The 17,551-nt window shown below is 43.9% G+C and overlaps 1 protein-coding gene and 1 non-coding gene across 3 annotated transcripts in view; one reads left to right on the forward strand and one right to left on the reverse strand.

The window, feature by feature from the left end:
* Positions 1-15,898, forward strand: part of LOC138537956 (complement factor H-like) — a 498,187-nt gene extending 482,289 nt beyond the window's left edge. For both annotated transcript variants that reach the window (XM_069641492.1, XM_069641493.1), the window contains one exon: positions 15,547-15,898. In XM_069641492.1, the coding sequence (XP_069497593.1) occupies positions 15,547-15,579 (33 nt within the window). In that variant the 3' untranslated portion in view covers positions 15,580-15,898. The remainder of the gene's footprint in view (positions 1-15,546) is intronic.
* Positions 15,899-17,266: 1,368 nt separating this feature from the next.
* LOC138565380 (small nucleolar RNA SNORD18) lies at positions 17,267-17,345 on the reverse strand. The gene has a single exon (XR_011301267.1). It is a non-coding gene; the product is annotated as a small nucleolar RNA SNORD18 (small nucleolar RNA).
* Positions 17,346-17,551: the final 206 nt, after the last annotated feature.

Raw genomic sequence — 17,551 nt, forward strand, 5'->3', positions numbered from 1 at the left:
CCCTCACAGCACATGCATGGGAGCAACGCACAGGCCCAATACAGGCACAATGGCATTCTGACCTGTCAAGCACATACACCGAAAGCGACGAGTGCTGGCCGAGAGCTGTGTGCATGGTGTTACACGACAGAGCAAATGATCCCCCTAAGTGAATGACTCCACATGCAAGTACTGTCATGGTAAATCATGTTGTGTGATAATTCTTGTTAAAAGCACACACAGACTGTCTATCAACATGCCGATGTAAAAGGCAACACATACACAATGCTCTGTGACTGACACCTATGACCTTTGCCCTTGCAGGTTTATCTGGATATCCCCAGCTACCATGGCTGATAACACCCATGCAGAATCCACAGATGCCACAGCAGGTGGCCTACAACGAGGCACACATATGGACATCGCTTTGCATGGAGCGGATCTTCAGCCTGTTGAAGTCTCATTCCTGGTGACTACACCAGTCTGGAGGGGCCTTAAAGTACAGGCCAGAGAAGGTCAGACAAATTGTTCTTGCTTGTGCAATGCTGCACAATATCTGCCGTGGCGGAATGTCCCCTGACCCCTGATGAGGACATGCCTCCCCCAGAAGAGGAGGACTTGCTACCTGCAGGTGTTATGCTGCTACACCATAAACGGGAAGAGGGTAGTGTTGGACGTCTGGTACAGCAAGGAATAATGGACAATTTTGCTTCAGCACATTTGATGTGCACTTGCCACGCACCCGAGTATACAGTCACGCTATTAATTAAACAAATGCACACAATAAGGAATGTCCTAGCAACACTTCAAGTGAACAACCATTTAAATAACTAATGTCAAAACACCCTCCCCGCCCACCTCTCCCTCCCCCAAATATCCTGCACAAAACACCATCCTCAAACCACCTCCCCTTCCCTAAAACACCCTCCCCAAAACACTTCCCCCTCCCCAACACACCCTCCCCAAAACACCTTCCCCCTCCCCAAAACACCCTCCATACCCACTCCCTTGTGATATCGTTCAAAATGTATGTCATTACAATCACTTCCGGTACCTCTTGGCCTTGGTAGACTGCTCCAGCACCTTAAGTGTCAGGTGGTGCTGGGAGCAGTGCTGTGGGGCGCTGAGCTGTGAACCCTCTTTTGGGGTGACTGAGGTGAAGGGCTCAGACCCCTGACCCCAGATATGCTGCAGCGTCAGCAAAATGCAGGAATGGAGGGATTCAGCAAAGGTTGACATGCCTTCTGTATGTTCCCTCATTCTCTGCCCGACCGTGGTGAAAGCAGCTGTGACCTGGCAGAGGGAACAGGAAGTCCAGCGGGATGATCCCTGCAGGCAGTCCCTCCTGCCCTGCATGTGTTCAACCTGCTGGCCCATCAGTGGTTGCAGTGATGCCTGGCGCTGCTCTATGGCATCCAGCCATGCCCAGATTGGGCACTGGTGGTGGGCTGTGGGGAGGGATGGGGCTGAAGTAAGGTGAGCGAAAGCCCCTGTCCTCCTCCTCATCAGTGGCGCCGTCACTGACTGTGCCACAATGGTGTTGGGGCTGTTGATGCACTTCCTGAGACAGTGAGGAGGGTGTGCTAGTGCCCTGATGTCTGAGTCCCGGAGCGGAAACTGCAGCCCTGTAGATTGCCACAGGGGCTGGCTGTGGAGTGGATGGGACAGCTTCTGCATCAGCCATGCCACCTGCATGGCCAGTGGAGGGGCTACTGGGAACCAATGTGGGGATGGTGCTTTCCTCCATCCCTGCCAAAGGTCCCACAGCGGTGGTGTTCTGTAACCTTGCTGCCTTACTCCTGCTCTTCCTACTGCTGCTTACGGGTCCATCCTGTGCACGTGTGATGGTAGATGAAGTGGCAGCAGTGGAGGTTTCCAGGGCAGTGGAGGGCCATGCCTCTTCACCAACCGTGGACTGTCTACCTGTTGGGTGTATAATGACATGCTGTCACTCATATTTCATACATGTCGGTGGGCTTGCCAGACACTCATGCAACACGGGGTTTGTTCTGCATACACACATTTTGTATGATTGCCAAGTGTGGTTTTAGGCAAACTACTGTTAAAACTATACTACTGCATAGTGAGCCTACTGTGGGTGTCCATGGTACATGCATGTGCACTTTTCCTGTTGGCCTGCCAGGCTAGCTTTTTGTTCTGGGGTCACTGGGGATGCACTTGCCTGCATGGACTGTTACGGGATACATGGGTGCTTCTCTTATTTCCGGGGCTCATGTAGCCCAAATGAGTGTTTTGGCCGCAGAGAGACGTTATGCTTACACAGTGATATAAGTGTCTCCCTGGTACCGAATTGCTGTCTTTTGCACTGCAGATTGCAAATTGTATTGTATTGTATTGTATGAGTATTTATAAAGCGCAACAAAGATCTGGTAGCATCAAGGCACTAAAAAAAAACACATTTAAAACAACAGTGTTTTCAGCTGTTTGCCAAAGATCGATAGAACGTGATTGTTCCTCATTTGAAAGGTAAGGGCATTCCACAAAGACGTGGCCAGCACAGAGAAAGCTCTGCACCCCGTACAGGCACTTCGACAGCAGGGGACAGACAACAGAAACTGGCTGGAACATCAGAGAGATTGCTTAGGTTGGTAAAGAGAGAGCTTAGCTTGAAGGAATTCAGCTCCTGCAGAGTGAATAGCACAGTGAACCGTGCATAAGATCTTAAAGTTCACCCGGATTTTAACGGGCAGTGAATGAAGGCACTGAAGAAGATCATAGGAATGGTTCAGTCTGGGAGCGTTAAGGTCAAGTAGGCTGCCGCATTCTGAAGTTTCTGGAGGCGCTGGAGCAGCGCCTCTGGCTGACCAAGATAAATGATGTTGCAGTAATCATTTGCCCCCATAATGGAGGCAGTAACAATTTTGGCCCTTAGCCTCATTAGGAAGGGAAGGAAGAACCTTCTTCAAGATTTTCAGTTTGGCGAAGTCGGTCTGGCAAACCAAAGAGATTTGCTCTTCTCTGGAGCCAGAGACCATGACCTTAATACCAAGGCTCTTGACTATAGCAGAAGGTTTTGGGCAAGACCCAAGACATGCTGGCCAGTAGTCTAAGGTCCAGCAGGGGCTAGCGGAGGCCTGGCCAACCACCAGTACCTCAGTCTTCTCCCATTTAACTTAAGCCAGTCTTTAGTCATCCACGTCCCTACCGTTGAGAGACAGTCTCTCAATAACTGGGGAGGACTTTCCTTGGGGGCATTAGGAGAAAAGAGAATCTGGGTGTTGTCTGCAAATATAAAAAACATGCACACCAAAGCTAGAGATAAGTTTGGCCAGTGCAACCATGTATAAATTAAAAAGCAATGGGGAAAGAGCGAGCCTTGCGCAACTCCGCAATCAAACACCATTGGAGGGGAGGTAAAGGGGGGAAGAGAAACCACCTGAGTGTGGTCAGAAAGGAAAGACAAAAAACATTTCAAAGGGACGCCTGAAAATCCAGCATCCGACAGGCACTGTAAGAGTCTCTGGTGGTCAATGGTGTCAAAGGCAGCGGAGAGATCGGATAAAATAAGAATACTTGTCTCTCCACAGTCCTGTAACATTGCAATATCATTGTGAAATGTGATCATCACCGATTCTGTGCCCATGCCTGGACAGAAACCAGCCTGAAGAGGGTGAAGAATGTTTTTGGCCTCAAAGGAGGCCAAAAGCTGAGGGGTGATAATGAATTGCAACAGCTTTGTCATAGCACGAAGAAGAGAAATTGGACGATAGTTTTCAGCCACTGCCGGGTCGAGATGGGGTTTCTTAAGCAACGGAGACACTACAGCATGTTTGAGGGGCTGAGAGATGAATCCGGTGGAGCACAAATATTCAAGTGCCTAGAGAGATCCTGAAGAATATGAAGAGACCACGGCGCACCACGAAACACCAGTAAGCACTGTTTACTGTTCGGCGCACCACGAAGCACCAGTAACCACTGTTTACTGTTCGGACCGGCTGGGAGGAGTGTGAGGACTTTTCTGTATGCTGTTGCTGCCGCACGGGCAAGAGGACGTCTTTGGCTGTAACACCGCTGTTGCCTGGAGGTGAATATACAGCGCTCTGGAACTTAACTAAACTCCATTGGATTTGTTTAAATACATAGACTCATGGGCATCTATGTACGGACTCTTAGTCTGAACTACTGTATTAAGTACTGTGTAATTACTTTCCCTCCCTTGATTCGCAGCGAGGGTCACTGGCTCCGTCCCCTGCCTGCTCCGACCTCTTTCTACTAATACCCATGGTGCAGCGCAACATGAGCGCGCCCCACGAAGCACCAGTAAGCACTGTTTACTGTTCACTGTGAGCGGTGCGCGGTGCTGGTTTAACACTTTCTTGTCATACAGTAGAATATGCGCGGTGATATTCTGTAGTGTAACAGAATACAGTGTTGGAGTTTTGGCTGGTAAGGACAAGCTGTGACCTAGTTGGCTTTGTTTTGCAATCCTGCTTCTTTGAGAGATTTAACAAATTCACTTTTTTGGGTCATTGTGTATAAGTAGGTAAAAACGTGTACTGCAATCTGCCCTCTGTGATCTGAATATGGGGAAAAAGAAAGCTGCCTTTGCAATGAAAGATATTAGAGCTGATTTTTTCAATGCTGTTAGCACACGTCGTGCGAGTTTGGCGCGGGCTGTGGCTCTTCCTCTTCCAGTTATTAGTGATGAGGAAGAAGCCTTGTTGCAATGCGCGCAGGACTGTTCTCCTAATTGTAAGACTACAGAGGATTTAATTGACCCCCCGCAACCCCTCTTTGCTGATGAGGAACTACCTGAATTCATTTCAGGGAGGGTTACTACCGCTGTGGAAGAGGTTGCATTGGAGGAACCTAACGTGATGAAAGAAAGCAGTTTTTGTTATGACAATTTTGCTGATACCTTATTTAGTCCATCTTTGGAGGCAAGGCACGTGTCAGATGTGGATGCTATACCTAAAAATCAGCCGACCAACATGGGAATAGGATCCGACCTTGCTGCAACATTAAGCATATTTAACAGACTACTGCTGTCGGAAATGAGAAAACAGACAGCAGTTCTGACCAAATTAACCACAGAGTTTTTGAAAATGCCTCAGTATAGAACAGAATCTTTTGCTGAGGCATTGAGTAAAGATACCCCCATTATTTTGGCTCATGTTCAGGGGCTGTTAAGGGATAATGTAAAAACTGTCCTGGACAAACCTGCTTCTCATGAAGAGATAATTACAATTCCATCTACACAAGCTGCTGGGGGTGGTTTACTCTCAGAAAGCCTAACTATTGAGTCACAGGCAGAGGCTTTTGATAATGGTAAAGAAAGAAATGGCTGCTCGAAGACTCCTAATAATGATGTCTTTGAGGTGAAAATTTCTAAACGACAGAGTAAGAAATTGGCTAAACAAAATAAAAAAAATAATAACAACAATGCGGCAAGAAATAAAATGTCGCAAAAATGCATGAGGAAGGTGGATATGCAACAGTTAGCTTGTGAAGAGGGTGTTATGCTCTCGGACCCTACATTGATTCAGACAAATTCGGGGGCTAATGTCTTGACAACGGCTATCACGACTGGACAAATAATTGATGTGGAATGTGCTCAAAGAGGCACTTTCACTGAAGGGGAGAACACTTTGAGTGAAGCCTTAAAACGAAAGTCTGATGTTATGTATCACATTTATAAAGGTGTTCATTCTCTGGACTTTAGTAAAGAAAATCCAAACTCTAAAGGTGTCTGGGGTATTAAACACCATGAAGGTTGTACTACTAACAGTATCCCCAAGGTCATACAAATGCCTCATCCTGCATTAGTAAGTTGTGTAGGTCACACTCACACTAGAGATTCGATCAATGAAAAACAACCCAAGGTAATAACTCATGTGAAACAATCTGAAATTTCAGTTAACACAGGGTTTGGGCAGTGTGGATTGGAGTAGCAACAATGATGTTGGGAGGACTGACACTGACTCTATTATTGATAACGATGTGAATGGGGAACGTGAGCTTCTTTACTCCAACGCTAACTATGAGACAAGTGTTGGTGCTCATGGTACTGATGAAGAGGCAAAAGAATATGATTTAAGGCATATCATTCTAAAGGTGCTGGGTGAGAATCAGACCTCTATAAACAATTGTACCAGGAGAATAAATCTTTCTAGACTGCCAACAGGAGAAGTTCCGGTCACGTGTCAGGGGAATGTACCTAGAGGGTAGGGAAGAGCTGACCACGATGTCTTTCTATGAACACAAATCTGATATTGTTGGCTCTTTTTCTGATAACCTGGACACTGATTTAAGACAACCTGTGCTTCCTGAAATCCCGGGTTTGATTTTGAAAGTATTATTCATAGACCCAGGACATATCTCACTAAATAGATCATACATTTTATCTTTATTAGCTACTATAACTGAGCTCAGTTTGATCACATCTGCGGACATCACTTTGGTTGATTTTATTCACAGATTTAGATAGGACTATGTAAGACTTGTCATTCCTTTTCCTTTGGTAAGTTCTTTGTTGCTAAAGGAGGCTGAATCATTTCAAAAACTAGGTTTTGATATCTATGAACACAAAATTCATGTGACATTAAAACAGAAGCCTAGGCTGCGTGAAGTTGAGCAACTAGAACCCAACCAAGCTAATAAGTCTTCTAATGATGAATCGGATCTGAACAAACAGGAATGGAGGTGGTTGGCCTTGACTCTCAAACTGGTGAGCTGGAACTCATGGGGCTGTTTGAATCTTTTGAATAATGAAGAAGTTACGAGCTATCTATCGCAATTTGACTTTGTTCTTCTTCAGGAGACATGGTCAAGGGAGCAGTTGTGCTGGGAAGGGTTTACTGTGGTCACCATTTGTGCACACGGTTCCAACAAGGGTCGCCCAAAGGGTGGTCTACTCATAGCTGTCAAACAATCTAATCTTTTTTCCAAGATGGGGGAATGGTGTCTGGAACACCACTTTCTTGTGGCTGCATTTAAATTAGGAACGAATAAAGATTGTTTTTCTGTACTCCTTATTAACATCTATTGGAACCCTAGCGAATTGACTGACCAGCAACTAGGAAGAGAACAGACCAAATTGGGAGTAATAATTGAATGGCGAGAGACAAACCCGGCTGGTGACATGAATGCCAACTGTCTTTGTGAACAGCTACTGGGTGATGTAATGTTGGTCAATGCTGAACAGCCTTCACGGGTGGGAGGTAACAGTATTTTACGTGGAAGGTTGTGGATGCACTTTGTGGAATCCTTGGGGTTAGAACATCTCAGAGGGGATCATCGAAGAGTACCAAGGTTCTGAAGGCATGGTGCGAGTGGGAAGCAGCTGTGAAGGGGCCAACGTATGGGCCGTGTGCTTAAGGGCAGTAACTAAAGCATTACAAATATTCATGCCCTTATTTCTACTCTGTTGAGTTATTGTTACAACAGAGTTAGAAATTACATTAGTGGGGACCTTGGACCAACGTAATTGGAATTTCATAAGAGGAGGGGGTTTGACTTAGGGAAAAGCAAACAGAATTAGAAAATGGTCAAACCATAGCACAGGTAGGGGCTTGGAGGTTTGGAGGTGAGATATGTAAGAGAAAATCATATCAAGTTGATTACCACCTTCATGCATAGGACTGTGATTGCAGAGAGGGAAGCCATAGTCTGCAAGAGAGGTAACACGTTTATGCGCTTGGGAGTCAGAAGGCTGCTGAAGATGAAGGTTAAAGTTTCCCAGCACCACTATCTTAGGATAGATGAGAGCTAGGCCAGCTACGATTTGCACAAAATCAACCACAAATTGATTGGTGACATAACCTGGGGGGCGATACACAATAAGGGAGTAAACAGAATTTTCCGTAGATACCTGCAATTTAATAAGAAGTAGCTCACATGCAAGGTTATGAGCATATTGTATTAATTGACAACTGTATGTTTTCTCAACTACAAAGGCAACTCCACCTCCAGCTTTGGGGGGGTGTCCGATCCAGTTGGAATATATCATAGTTAGCAGGAAGTAGTTGAGCAATATCAGGGCCGGAATGGACATTTAACCAAGTTTCAGTAATACATAGCACATTAGGTGTGTATGTTTCTAAAGTATATCTAATGTCATCCCGGTGGGCCACCACGGAATGGGCATCAACCAAGAGAGCTTTCAGTGTGGAATGGGGGCTGATGGTCTTCTTTGGAACGGTGGTGGTGGTGGCAAGGTAATATAGAAAGCCAGGGGGCCAGGATGATTTTGCAAGTGCCAGGGCAGTAAGTTCACCACAAGTATAAGAGGTGTGAGCACAGAGGGGATAAATACTTCCATCCTTTATGGCCAAGAGCCTGGACTTGTCCCGGAGGGGCACAGACGGGCTTGCCTTAAGCGCACCTTTAGCGCATTGACAGTGTGCCGGCTGCACCGGCTGCACCTGTCTACTGCGTGGGCGTTCTCTCCGGCACATAAATGCCAGAAGGAAACGAAAGTGAGGCGGATCACCGCCGATTAATGAAAAAAGAAATAGGACCGAGAAGATACTCAGCAAATGGCAAATGGCAGCATACAAGCATGTACACCACCTTTTGACCTTCACGTGTGCCCCCCAAAGTGCAAGGTCTGTAGACACTGACTGACATGCTTGCATGCCAGGCAGCATTTACCTTTGTTTGTGAGTGCTGTTTGCCATGCTCACATGGCAGAGAGCATGTACAATGGATCCCTATGGGGACCTACCGCTTTATGCTGGTGGATGAAGCAGGCAGTCCCCATAGGGCTCGCCAGCATCTGAGCTGGCATGATAATCCATGCCAGTGTATATGCGTCAGCATTTGTATGATGGAGAGGAACGAAGTTGCAGGAATGCAAGTTGAGTTCAGCCCCTCCTCTTCTCCATACAAATGATTAAATATGAGCCATGACATTCATGAATGGCATCCAAGCCTTACACAAGCCTTTTATGCCATTCATTGATGTCACGGTCTCATGGTATATGATCTCCTCCATGTGTTGGCATGAACATTTCAACTGGGCTGTATGCTCATTGCAACATTTACCCACCTCCACAGGCACATGCGTGCACTCACTGTGCATTTGCACTGATTGCCATGTGTTTTCCCATTCCCTTGCCTATTGTGGCCATCTATGCTGCCACATGCATGCTTTTGCGCAGTGCATTTACATGTAAGTGGGGTCTGAGAGACTTACCACCATCGCCATTGTTTCCTGCTGCAGCTTCTGCGCTCCCAATCCCCTCTCTCCTCTCCACAGGAGGGAGACTGCAGCCACAGTCGCCACCTTGTGCCTGATGGAGGACCATATGGCAGCTTTCCTCTAGACAGAGGGCTTGCGCTGCCTGCTGCCATACGGCTCCTCAGCATGGTTCACCACTTTCTCCACTAGTACATTGAGTTCTAACTCTGTGACCTTTCCTTAATTTCGGGTACCCAATCCTTTACCTTCTCCTGTGACATTTTGCCGAACTGTGGATTCTGGATGTCAACAGGAAATATCCAGTGCTGTGCCGACGGTAACGGAAATACTGTTGTATCTGGGTGGTATTCACGCTTTATAGTCAATTTCAGTGGTAATACCGCTGGACAGCATTACCATTACTGATGGTGGATGAGCGCACTCCCGCCAAGGCATAATATGGTGGTAATTCTGCCAGACATCCTCTCTAACCTAGTGTGCAGTCCCCCTCCCCTGTGTTTCTCATGTTTGATTTTCTTCTTCCAATGTGTGGGACATTGCACCTATCCCTTTGAAATCAATCTTTAATTAACAGTAGGCAGTATTTACAAACTAACCAGTTGCAATTCCACATTAACATAATATGTCATTTTCTAAAATAGACTTCCTGACCGACAAGAGAGCAGAAATCCTAGCCTTCTCCTCTGAGGAGGCTACTCACATTCTCAACCTTATAAAAGAGACCCATCAAGATCAACAGTTTAAAGATAACCCTGATCAACTAATATGGCAACTAGAATATTTGTCCCTGTACTTTGCAACTGCTGAATTGCAATCCTGCTGTTGAAATCAGCACAGCCTCCTTGTATGCCTTGCAAATAATTTCACATATATGTGCTTCTCTAACTTCTGAACTCTACCCAGGTTATCTGTGCAGCTCCTGCCATTCAAATGAGTTGTTAAGTGGGTTTCTTCCACCACTTAGAGCGTGTGTCAAGAGAGTCATCTTAGATGAAGCAACAAATTCATTTTCAGCATCTAAATTCGATACAGTTTTACATTTTGGTCTGTGTGTAGGGCTTTCCAGTAAGTGTTGTTCTTTTATTTTAAAGTGTGTCAATATTCTTTTAGGATTGATTTGTTGTTCTTTCAGAAGTGGTAATCAATCTCTGAAAGAGAAAATCAAGGTCTTGTCTTCATGGAGTCTTCCTTTCTCTTGCGAGCGATTGACTCATGTTCCTCTTCACTGAAATTTGCATTCTTGTTTTTACTATTTATTTTTTAAATCAAGGAACAACGGTGTCACGCTTGGTTCTACCTGTTTTTCAGCAAGCTCAGGGCTGTTTTTACATGATATAAAAGAAGCTTTATCCAAGCGTTGGCATTGGCATGCCTTTTCTACTATACCCACCTTCATCTTCATGTTGTATATTTTGATTTGTAATTTTGTCCTCCTGTTATTGTCCACCTAGATATAGTTTAGACAGTGCATTGAGGAGCATTAGGACCAGTTTTTACCTGCTGGCCTCTCATATTTTGACCAACGATCTCTGACAATTCATTCACCTGTCCCTCCAATTCAGAAATCTATTCCCCAACCACCCAATTACACGGTGGTCTTTGCTCCTACCTATGTTCCTCCCTCTGATCATGAAAGTTGCTTCTTCTAGGCAAGCAGTTGCAGTATTTCTGATAGCTGCTGTTGAACATATTGTGTGAGATCCTCACCAAAGTTCTGCATTCTGGGGCAACATATTTTTCGTTTGGACATTATTTTACTAGGTCTTCTGCAGATCACCGTGTCTTTTAATCCCTTTGCGAATTCTACTCATTCATCAGATGCCATAGATTGAAGGACATTGTTTGGTTTCTGAAAGAAAACCAGAAAATTCATATTAAATTTTTTCTGGAGAAATACATGCCCTGCACTCCGTCCCTGGATTCCATTGCCAAAGGATTTAAATACACAATGGGGCATGTGATCACTTACATTTGAGTCCTTTCATTAAATGTTCTGGACAGGAACCATGGGGTTCTCAGGACCCTGGTTGCTGGCACTGTCCTATTCGTCTCCAGGTTATATATTACTCATCCTCAGCCCAATGGATCCAGGAAACAAGGCTCTGATTCAGATGCTGACTTAGCTTTCAAGAATGATCCTCCAGATGTGAACAGTGAATTTGTTTTCTCTATTTCTGAATCCATTTTGGAAGAATATCTACTTAAATGTATGTTTCAAAGGTGACCCATATTTTCCCGTTATGGAGTGTATCCTGCTCCTAACCTGTAGGATGATGAATAATCCTGCTTTTTCCTCAATATCTATGCCATATTGTATTAATCAGCAACAGTGATCCCTTTGTTGAAGAAGTTGACTTTGGACCATAGTGACCCACCAAGGTTTAGACCAATGTTGTTGCCACGCTAAACTGAAAGACTTCATGAGAAATATTATTTTCTAGACAACTCCCATGAATGCTTTTGCTCCAACCATAGTACGGAATCTGTTTTGTTAATAGCTTTGAAGGACCTCAGGACGATATTTTATGATGATGTGCTTGGTGGTCTAGTACTGTTGGATCTCTCGGCAGCTTCCCATACATGTCAATCACATCATCCTCTTGGGGTGCCTCTGATGGTTGGCTATTGTGAACATTGTGAACCCCTGCGTACATTCCTTTCCACAAATCCAGTTCAGTCAGTAGTGCTTCCAGCATTTAAATCAACTTAATTTTCATTGACTTGTGAAGTACTCCAGGTTTCATTCCTTCTATTCTTAGTTCAAATGGAGGGCCCTGGCCATAGTTTCATGGAATCAAATATTGTATGATGTGTCCTGTCACACCTGAACCCCAATAATAGGTCTTTATTTCTTTTTTACTTCTGCGCATGCATTTTCATGTGTAATACATATTACAAATTAACATATTGCTATTTTTGTAAATGATTTGATATCATTCTGCTGGTTACATGCCACATATATTTTTTTAAGTTTGCACTAAAACATGAATTGCTATGATTCTCCCTCTATTTGTTACACTATGTAAATTGCGCAAACATTTTGAAATGAACCGTTTATTTCATCAAAATCATCACTTCTCCAGGCTTCACCTTCATGACATTGGTGTTGAAGCAGTGAGATCATTTGCCTCCAGAGTCCACTCTTACACTTGGCAACACCTTTTTGAATTGACCTTTTTTAAATAAATTTTGATTCTTTCATCTTAATGTCGAGAAACAGTTAAAATACAAAGGGTATACAGAGTATTTGCTGCCTACAGTGTTGTATGTATGCTCAAATAAACTTACATGTAGCGTCATGGCTGTGTTAGCTGAAGGATTCATTGCACTGGCTTGCTAGCTGGAGATAGACTGTCCATGCATTGAGAAGCTCCCAGGGATGGCTGCAAATAATCCCACCGTTGATTAATTAGCACAAGTTCAGAACTGCTTGACAATCAACACTGATTTTCCATAATTGCATTGATGCCTCTTTACCATGACATCTTTTGGTGGTTGTATTGATGTAGTGCGCTAAATATGGTCTCTGCTCTGTCCTTTTCCTATTCAGGTGTGACACTGTTACTGTCAGATGTCAACTGCTTAGGTGAGCTCAGGGAGGGCAGTGCGAGCATGTAACAACATTTTTAAAGTTTCCCCTTTCAGTTTCAATGTTCATTAAGTCTGTGGGCCTCATTATAACTCCGGCGGTAGCCATTCGGGCAAAAATGGCAGGCTGCTGTCGGAGTTGAGCTTTTTTTCCGGAACCTGGCAAAGGGGAATCACCGGGGCAATACAGCCCTGGCGGTCCCTGAAGGCAGGCGCTGGAAAAAGTAACTCCTCATTCCCACTCGAGTTCCAAAGGACTCAATGAGAGTGGGGAAAACGGATGCACCGCCACTGTGTGCAACAGTGCTGGTGCATCCATCAATGTCTGCAGGCGGGTGCCGTTCCGCCCGCCAGGTCAGACCTGCCGGGCGGGAGGGCCTCCTGCCCGCAAACTTGTACTTTGCCAGTCCATTAACAAAGGTGCCAGTAAGCCTACCGGCACCCAGGGGAGTTGCTAGGTCTGGAAAAGACCCGGGGCTACGCTGATGCCGGAACTGGTGGGACTGGGGGCTAGCTAGTCTTTTGGCTGTAGCTCCTGAGATTCTATCCGGGGCTACAACCAAAAGATCAGGTGCTATAGCCCCTTTAGCCCCCCCTAGCAATGCCCCTGCCGGCACCGTTGTTACCAGACCGGCAATGTTATAATGAGGTCCTCTGATTTGATTGTAAAAAGCAGCATTGGTTGTGATGGAGCACCAAAGTGCGTGCACTTTACACAGACCACCTGTTTGTAGAATGAAAATGAAATCAAAACTGGATGGCAAGGTGGTTTGAAATCGGGTGATTTATGTAGAAAGGGAATTTCTAGCCGTAGCTCGACTTTTTTTTCTCAGCCATCCAAGTCTCAAGATTAGCTGAATATTGCATTGCCTATGGCACTGGACTGCTTATTTTAATTCAGTAGATCTGTGACAAATTAATAAAATACAAGGTCTATCTAAAAATGCATTGGCAGAGATGGTAAATGAACAGAACAGTTATGACTACCCCTCATTCTGAGGGCCCGGTCTTGCTCTCTTGATAATTCAACACTGAATGAGTGAAGACCGCACAATTGCAGATGTGCTTTGACACATGCCCATAGCTCAAGAAGCACTCAGCTCTGGCAGAAATGTGTGCATGGGCAGTAAGGTTTCCACCCAATGCCAAACGATCGAGAGCAGTGTCGGTATTTTCTCTTTTGGCATATCGGCAATGGGAAACAATAAATAAATCAAGCAAAGTTCTCTCGAACAAACCATGGTCCATGCCGGATTCCGCCATGGTGGATGGTGGATTTACCGCCCCATTCTAAGGTTGGCGGGGCGGTAAATCCCCATTCACCATGGCCCCTTCCCCATTCCCATTTTTGGCCCATAGGGCTCAATGGGAATGGGGAAGGCGCTAATAACGGCACCGTAAATTACGGTGCCGTAATTAGCACCAAGGTCCCTTAGCGGGTTGGACTTTAACGCCTGCACAAAGCAGGCGTTAAAGTGTGAATCGGGCGTTAAGGGTTTAACGGCGCTGCAGCCTTTTACTGCGCCGTTAACCCCTTAACGCCAGGGTTGTAATGAGGCCTGCAGGGCAAAGGTTGCTTCGTGTGTCAGCCAATATTTCAACTGTCGATCAGAGCGACTGTTGAAGAAACCTAAAACACATACAAACGTACTTAATGAGCTGTAGGGACTTCAGATCCACTTGCATCAGCTGCTCGAAATTATGATCTTATATAAGTTTGCTATATGCAGTTTAATTAGAGCATAACATGATCTAGGTAGGTGAATTTGTTGTTTGGGAAAATCATGACATTCCCAATGGAGATAGAAAAAGTGCCTGTACAAATGTATTTTGCATTGGTCATACAATTGTCTTGGTTGGCCAATCTGAGAATCCAAAATTATGGTGTGGACGAAATAGCCAAATAGAATGCCTCATGCCTCTGGTGGCTGCTCTCAGTGCCACCGGAGTTAGAGGCGATAATATTTTGAGAAAAACATCACAGATTTGACTGCCAACCAACTCTGCAAAAGTCTAATCACGATTGGACGATAAACTACTTGGAAATGTCCACCAGCGCGTTCTTCAGTTTAGTGCTTCCCAAAGCAAAGTTGCAGCTTTTGTCCTACTTCTCTTTCCCAAGCTGCAGCCCAGCCAGCCAGAACAGACTCAAACTCAGGCTATGCATAGTTTCTGCAATTCACCAACCTATAAACAGACAAAATAGCTACAAAAATAAACAGTCAAGAGTGGGGAAGAGAAATGGGCAAAAATCATTGCATGTTGGTACCTCCGAGTAAACGAATAATATGCGCACACGTCAACAACCCTCATATAAGGGTTGGGAAGACAAAGTAAACAATGAAAATACATAACTGCTTCATGACGTTGTTTCACAACAAAATACACATGTACAATAGGGGCAGATTCACAAAGAAGTTATTTGTGACTTATTCTACTCTTTTAAGGAGTAACTTGGAATTATGGTTGCTAACTTCTTTTTTAACTAGCCCTGTAATATTTTAAGAACCTGCATCCCCAATACGCAATTCAATGTACTCACCCAGAACTCACCTCTGAAGGATGTCATTGGGATTCACAGCTGTGACATGCAGTTTGCACTTCTGCAGCAGGTGCATTACCTCATGGAACAAGGTTATGGGATTGCATGTTCGATTTTAAAACCGCTATCATATAATATCCTTACCATTATTTCTGTTGATGCGTTTAACATTTTTTGTTCTCATTAGATATAAATCTGTGACGTGTTAATTCTAAAATGTTATATCTGTCAGATCAATACCTCACAGTTACTAATCTGTATTTGTTTTTTTTAGTTCATCCTGGTATCGCAAAAGGAAGACAAATAGTATCGTGATTTCGCAAGAACTGCGATTCTGAAGATTACATTATATTTCCATGGAAGGATTATCAGATTAGCCCAGCATATGCTTTCATTTAATTTTAAGGACTTGAAGGTTTATTCAAAGTATACTGTGACTTTAGTCAATTAAGCGTGCAAGTGGCATGTGTTTCATATCTACAAAGGACTTAATTTATAAAAATAGGAAAGAAGTGATGCATTCTCTTGGACACACACTTTTCAAATGTTTGTTAACCTCAAAGTCAGTGTGTTTTATTTGTCATATTAACAACAAATAAAGATATATATCTTTATTTAGTAAACAAGTTCACGTTTCTTCTCTTTGGCTCACATGTTTGCAACCACAACATATTTAAATAAATCCATCAAAATCAAAATTGGATCAAATCAAGTTCATTTGTTTTAAGTAAAAACATAATTTGAAGGAAACTTCAGTCATATCTTTTCTTTTCGTTTTGTTATTCATGTAAAGGGCCTAATTTGCTTTACCTAAACACGGTCAGTTATTTGCGGTGTTGGTACCTGATTCTACGCTTTACATAATAAACTATGCATTACATTTTAGGGAATTAACAAGATAAACTGTACATTACATTGCCGGCAAATATCATGTTAAACTATAGATTACATTGCAGAAAAGGGACAAGTGCTTTGGGATAGTTGGGTAGAACTGTAACATTATCGTTAACAGTTGTCCTGCTGGGAGAGGAAGTGACTGCTGGCACGCAAAGAGAATATGAGTCACAGTACTCTGCCAGCTGTTATAAGGATCTTGTGCTAAAAGGTCGAGTGAACAAAGAAAGTTGAGAGGTGATGGTCTTCTCTGCTGGAACAGATTGAAGTTTCAGATACTGTGCAGGAAATTGCATGATGAACTGTTCATTGCAAAACAGGACACTTATTCAATAATTTGTCAAGTAAGACTAATACTGAGGCATACTCTTTACCAGATTTTAACTGTTGTTGAGAAGTACTGTGTGTATGGCCATGCTAGTCAATTAGTGACTGCTGACATGATATTTTGATTTGGGATTTGGAAACTTTGTTGGAAAGGCTATATTAAACAGGTAGTGAAAGTAAAGAGCATGGAGTAGTGATTAAATATCCCAAAGCAACTGATTGCAGTTGTGTGCCCTGTAATTGCATGATACACTGAACATTACTTTGCAGGCAAATACATCATAAACAGTGCATTACATTGCAAGTAAACAACTATTGCGTTGACAGAGAGGAATAGTGCTGTAACTATCTCTACTAAAAGAATGCAGTGTGAAAACTGAGATGAGACTTATCTGTCCATGTTGAAGCAGATTATTGTAGTCATGTTCTCTGTATTTAACATACATACATTTTTATTTAGTATACATATTCCGATTATCATGCAGTCAGGGCCATAATTGGCAGCACTGGATTGCGGTTAGACAAGGACATCTGCATGTTAATAATTGGTTGACTGCATGTGTGGGGGCTGCCTGTTGCGTGGGAAGCCCTCAAGCCTTTCTCTGGATGGCCAGACACTCTGGACCTGCTCTTGCGCTATAGAGTCTATTGTTCTGATTCTTCGCTGTCCAAGAAGTCCAGTGCTGTTTATCCAGTGCTCACTCTCCCTTATGTGCCAGAGATCAGCCAGTTCATTAAAAATGATCTCTACAAAGGAAAGCAAATAAAGACCAAAGATCAGAATGTATATTATATCACTAAAATCATGTGTTTCAAAAGCACAGACCAACAAAGCAGAAATCATCATTTCGGGAACGCAAAGTCAAAAGTAAAAGGATTCTATGGCATGTGACAGTGGATCCTAAAATGCACTTCTCCTTTGTTGTCTAAACAACCTAAGATCAAGAAACAAAACACATGTCCCATAATCCGCTTTCCTGGCACTCCCCTCTCATGATCCTCCACCAATCAAGTCTTGTGTGCACGTTTATGCTTCCCTTGTGAAAGTAAGTCCCCCT

Source organism: Ambystoma mexicanum, chromosome 1q, assembly GCF_040938575.1.
Source record: "Ambystoma mexicanum isolate Mex_15411 chromosome 1q, UKY_AmexF1_1, whole genome shotgun sequence".
In the NCBI taxonomy this organism is placed as follows: domain Eukaryota; kingdom Metazoa; phylum Chordata; class Amphibia; order Caudata; family Ambystomatidae; genus Ambystoma; species Ambystoma mexicanum.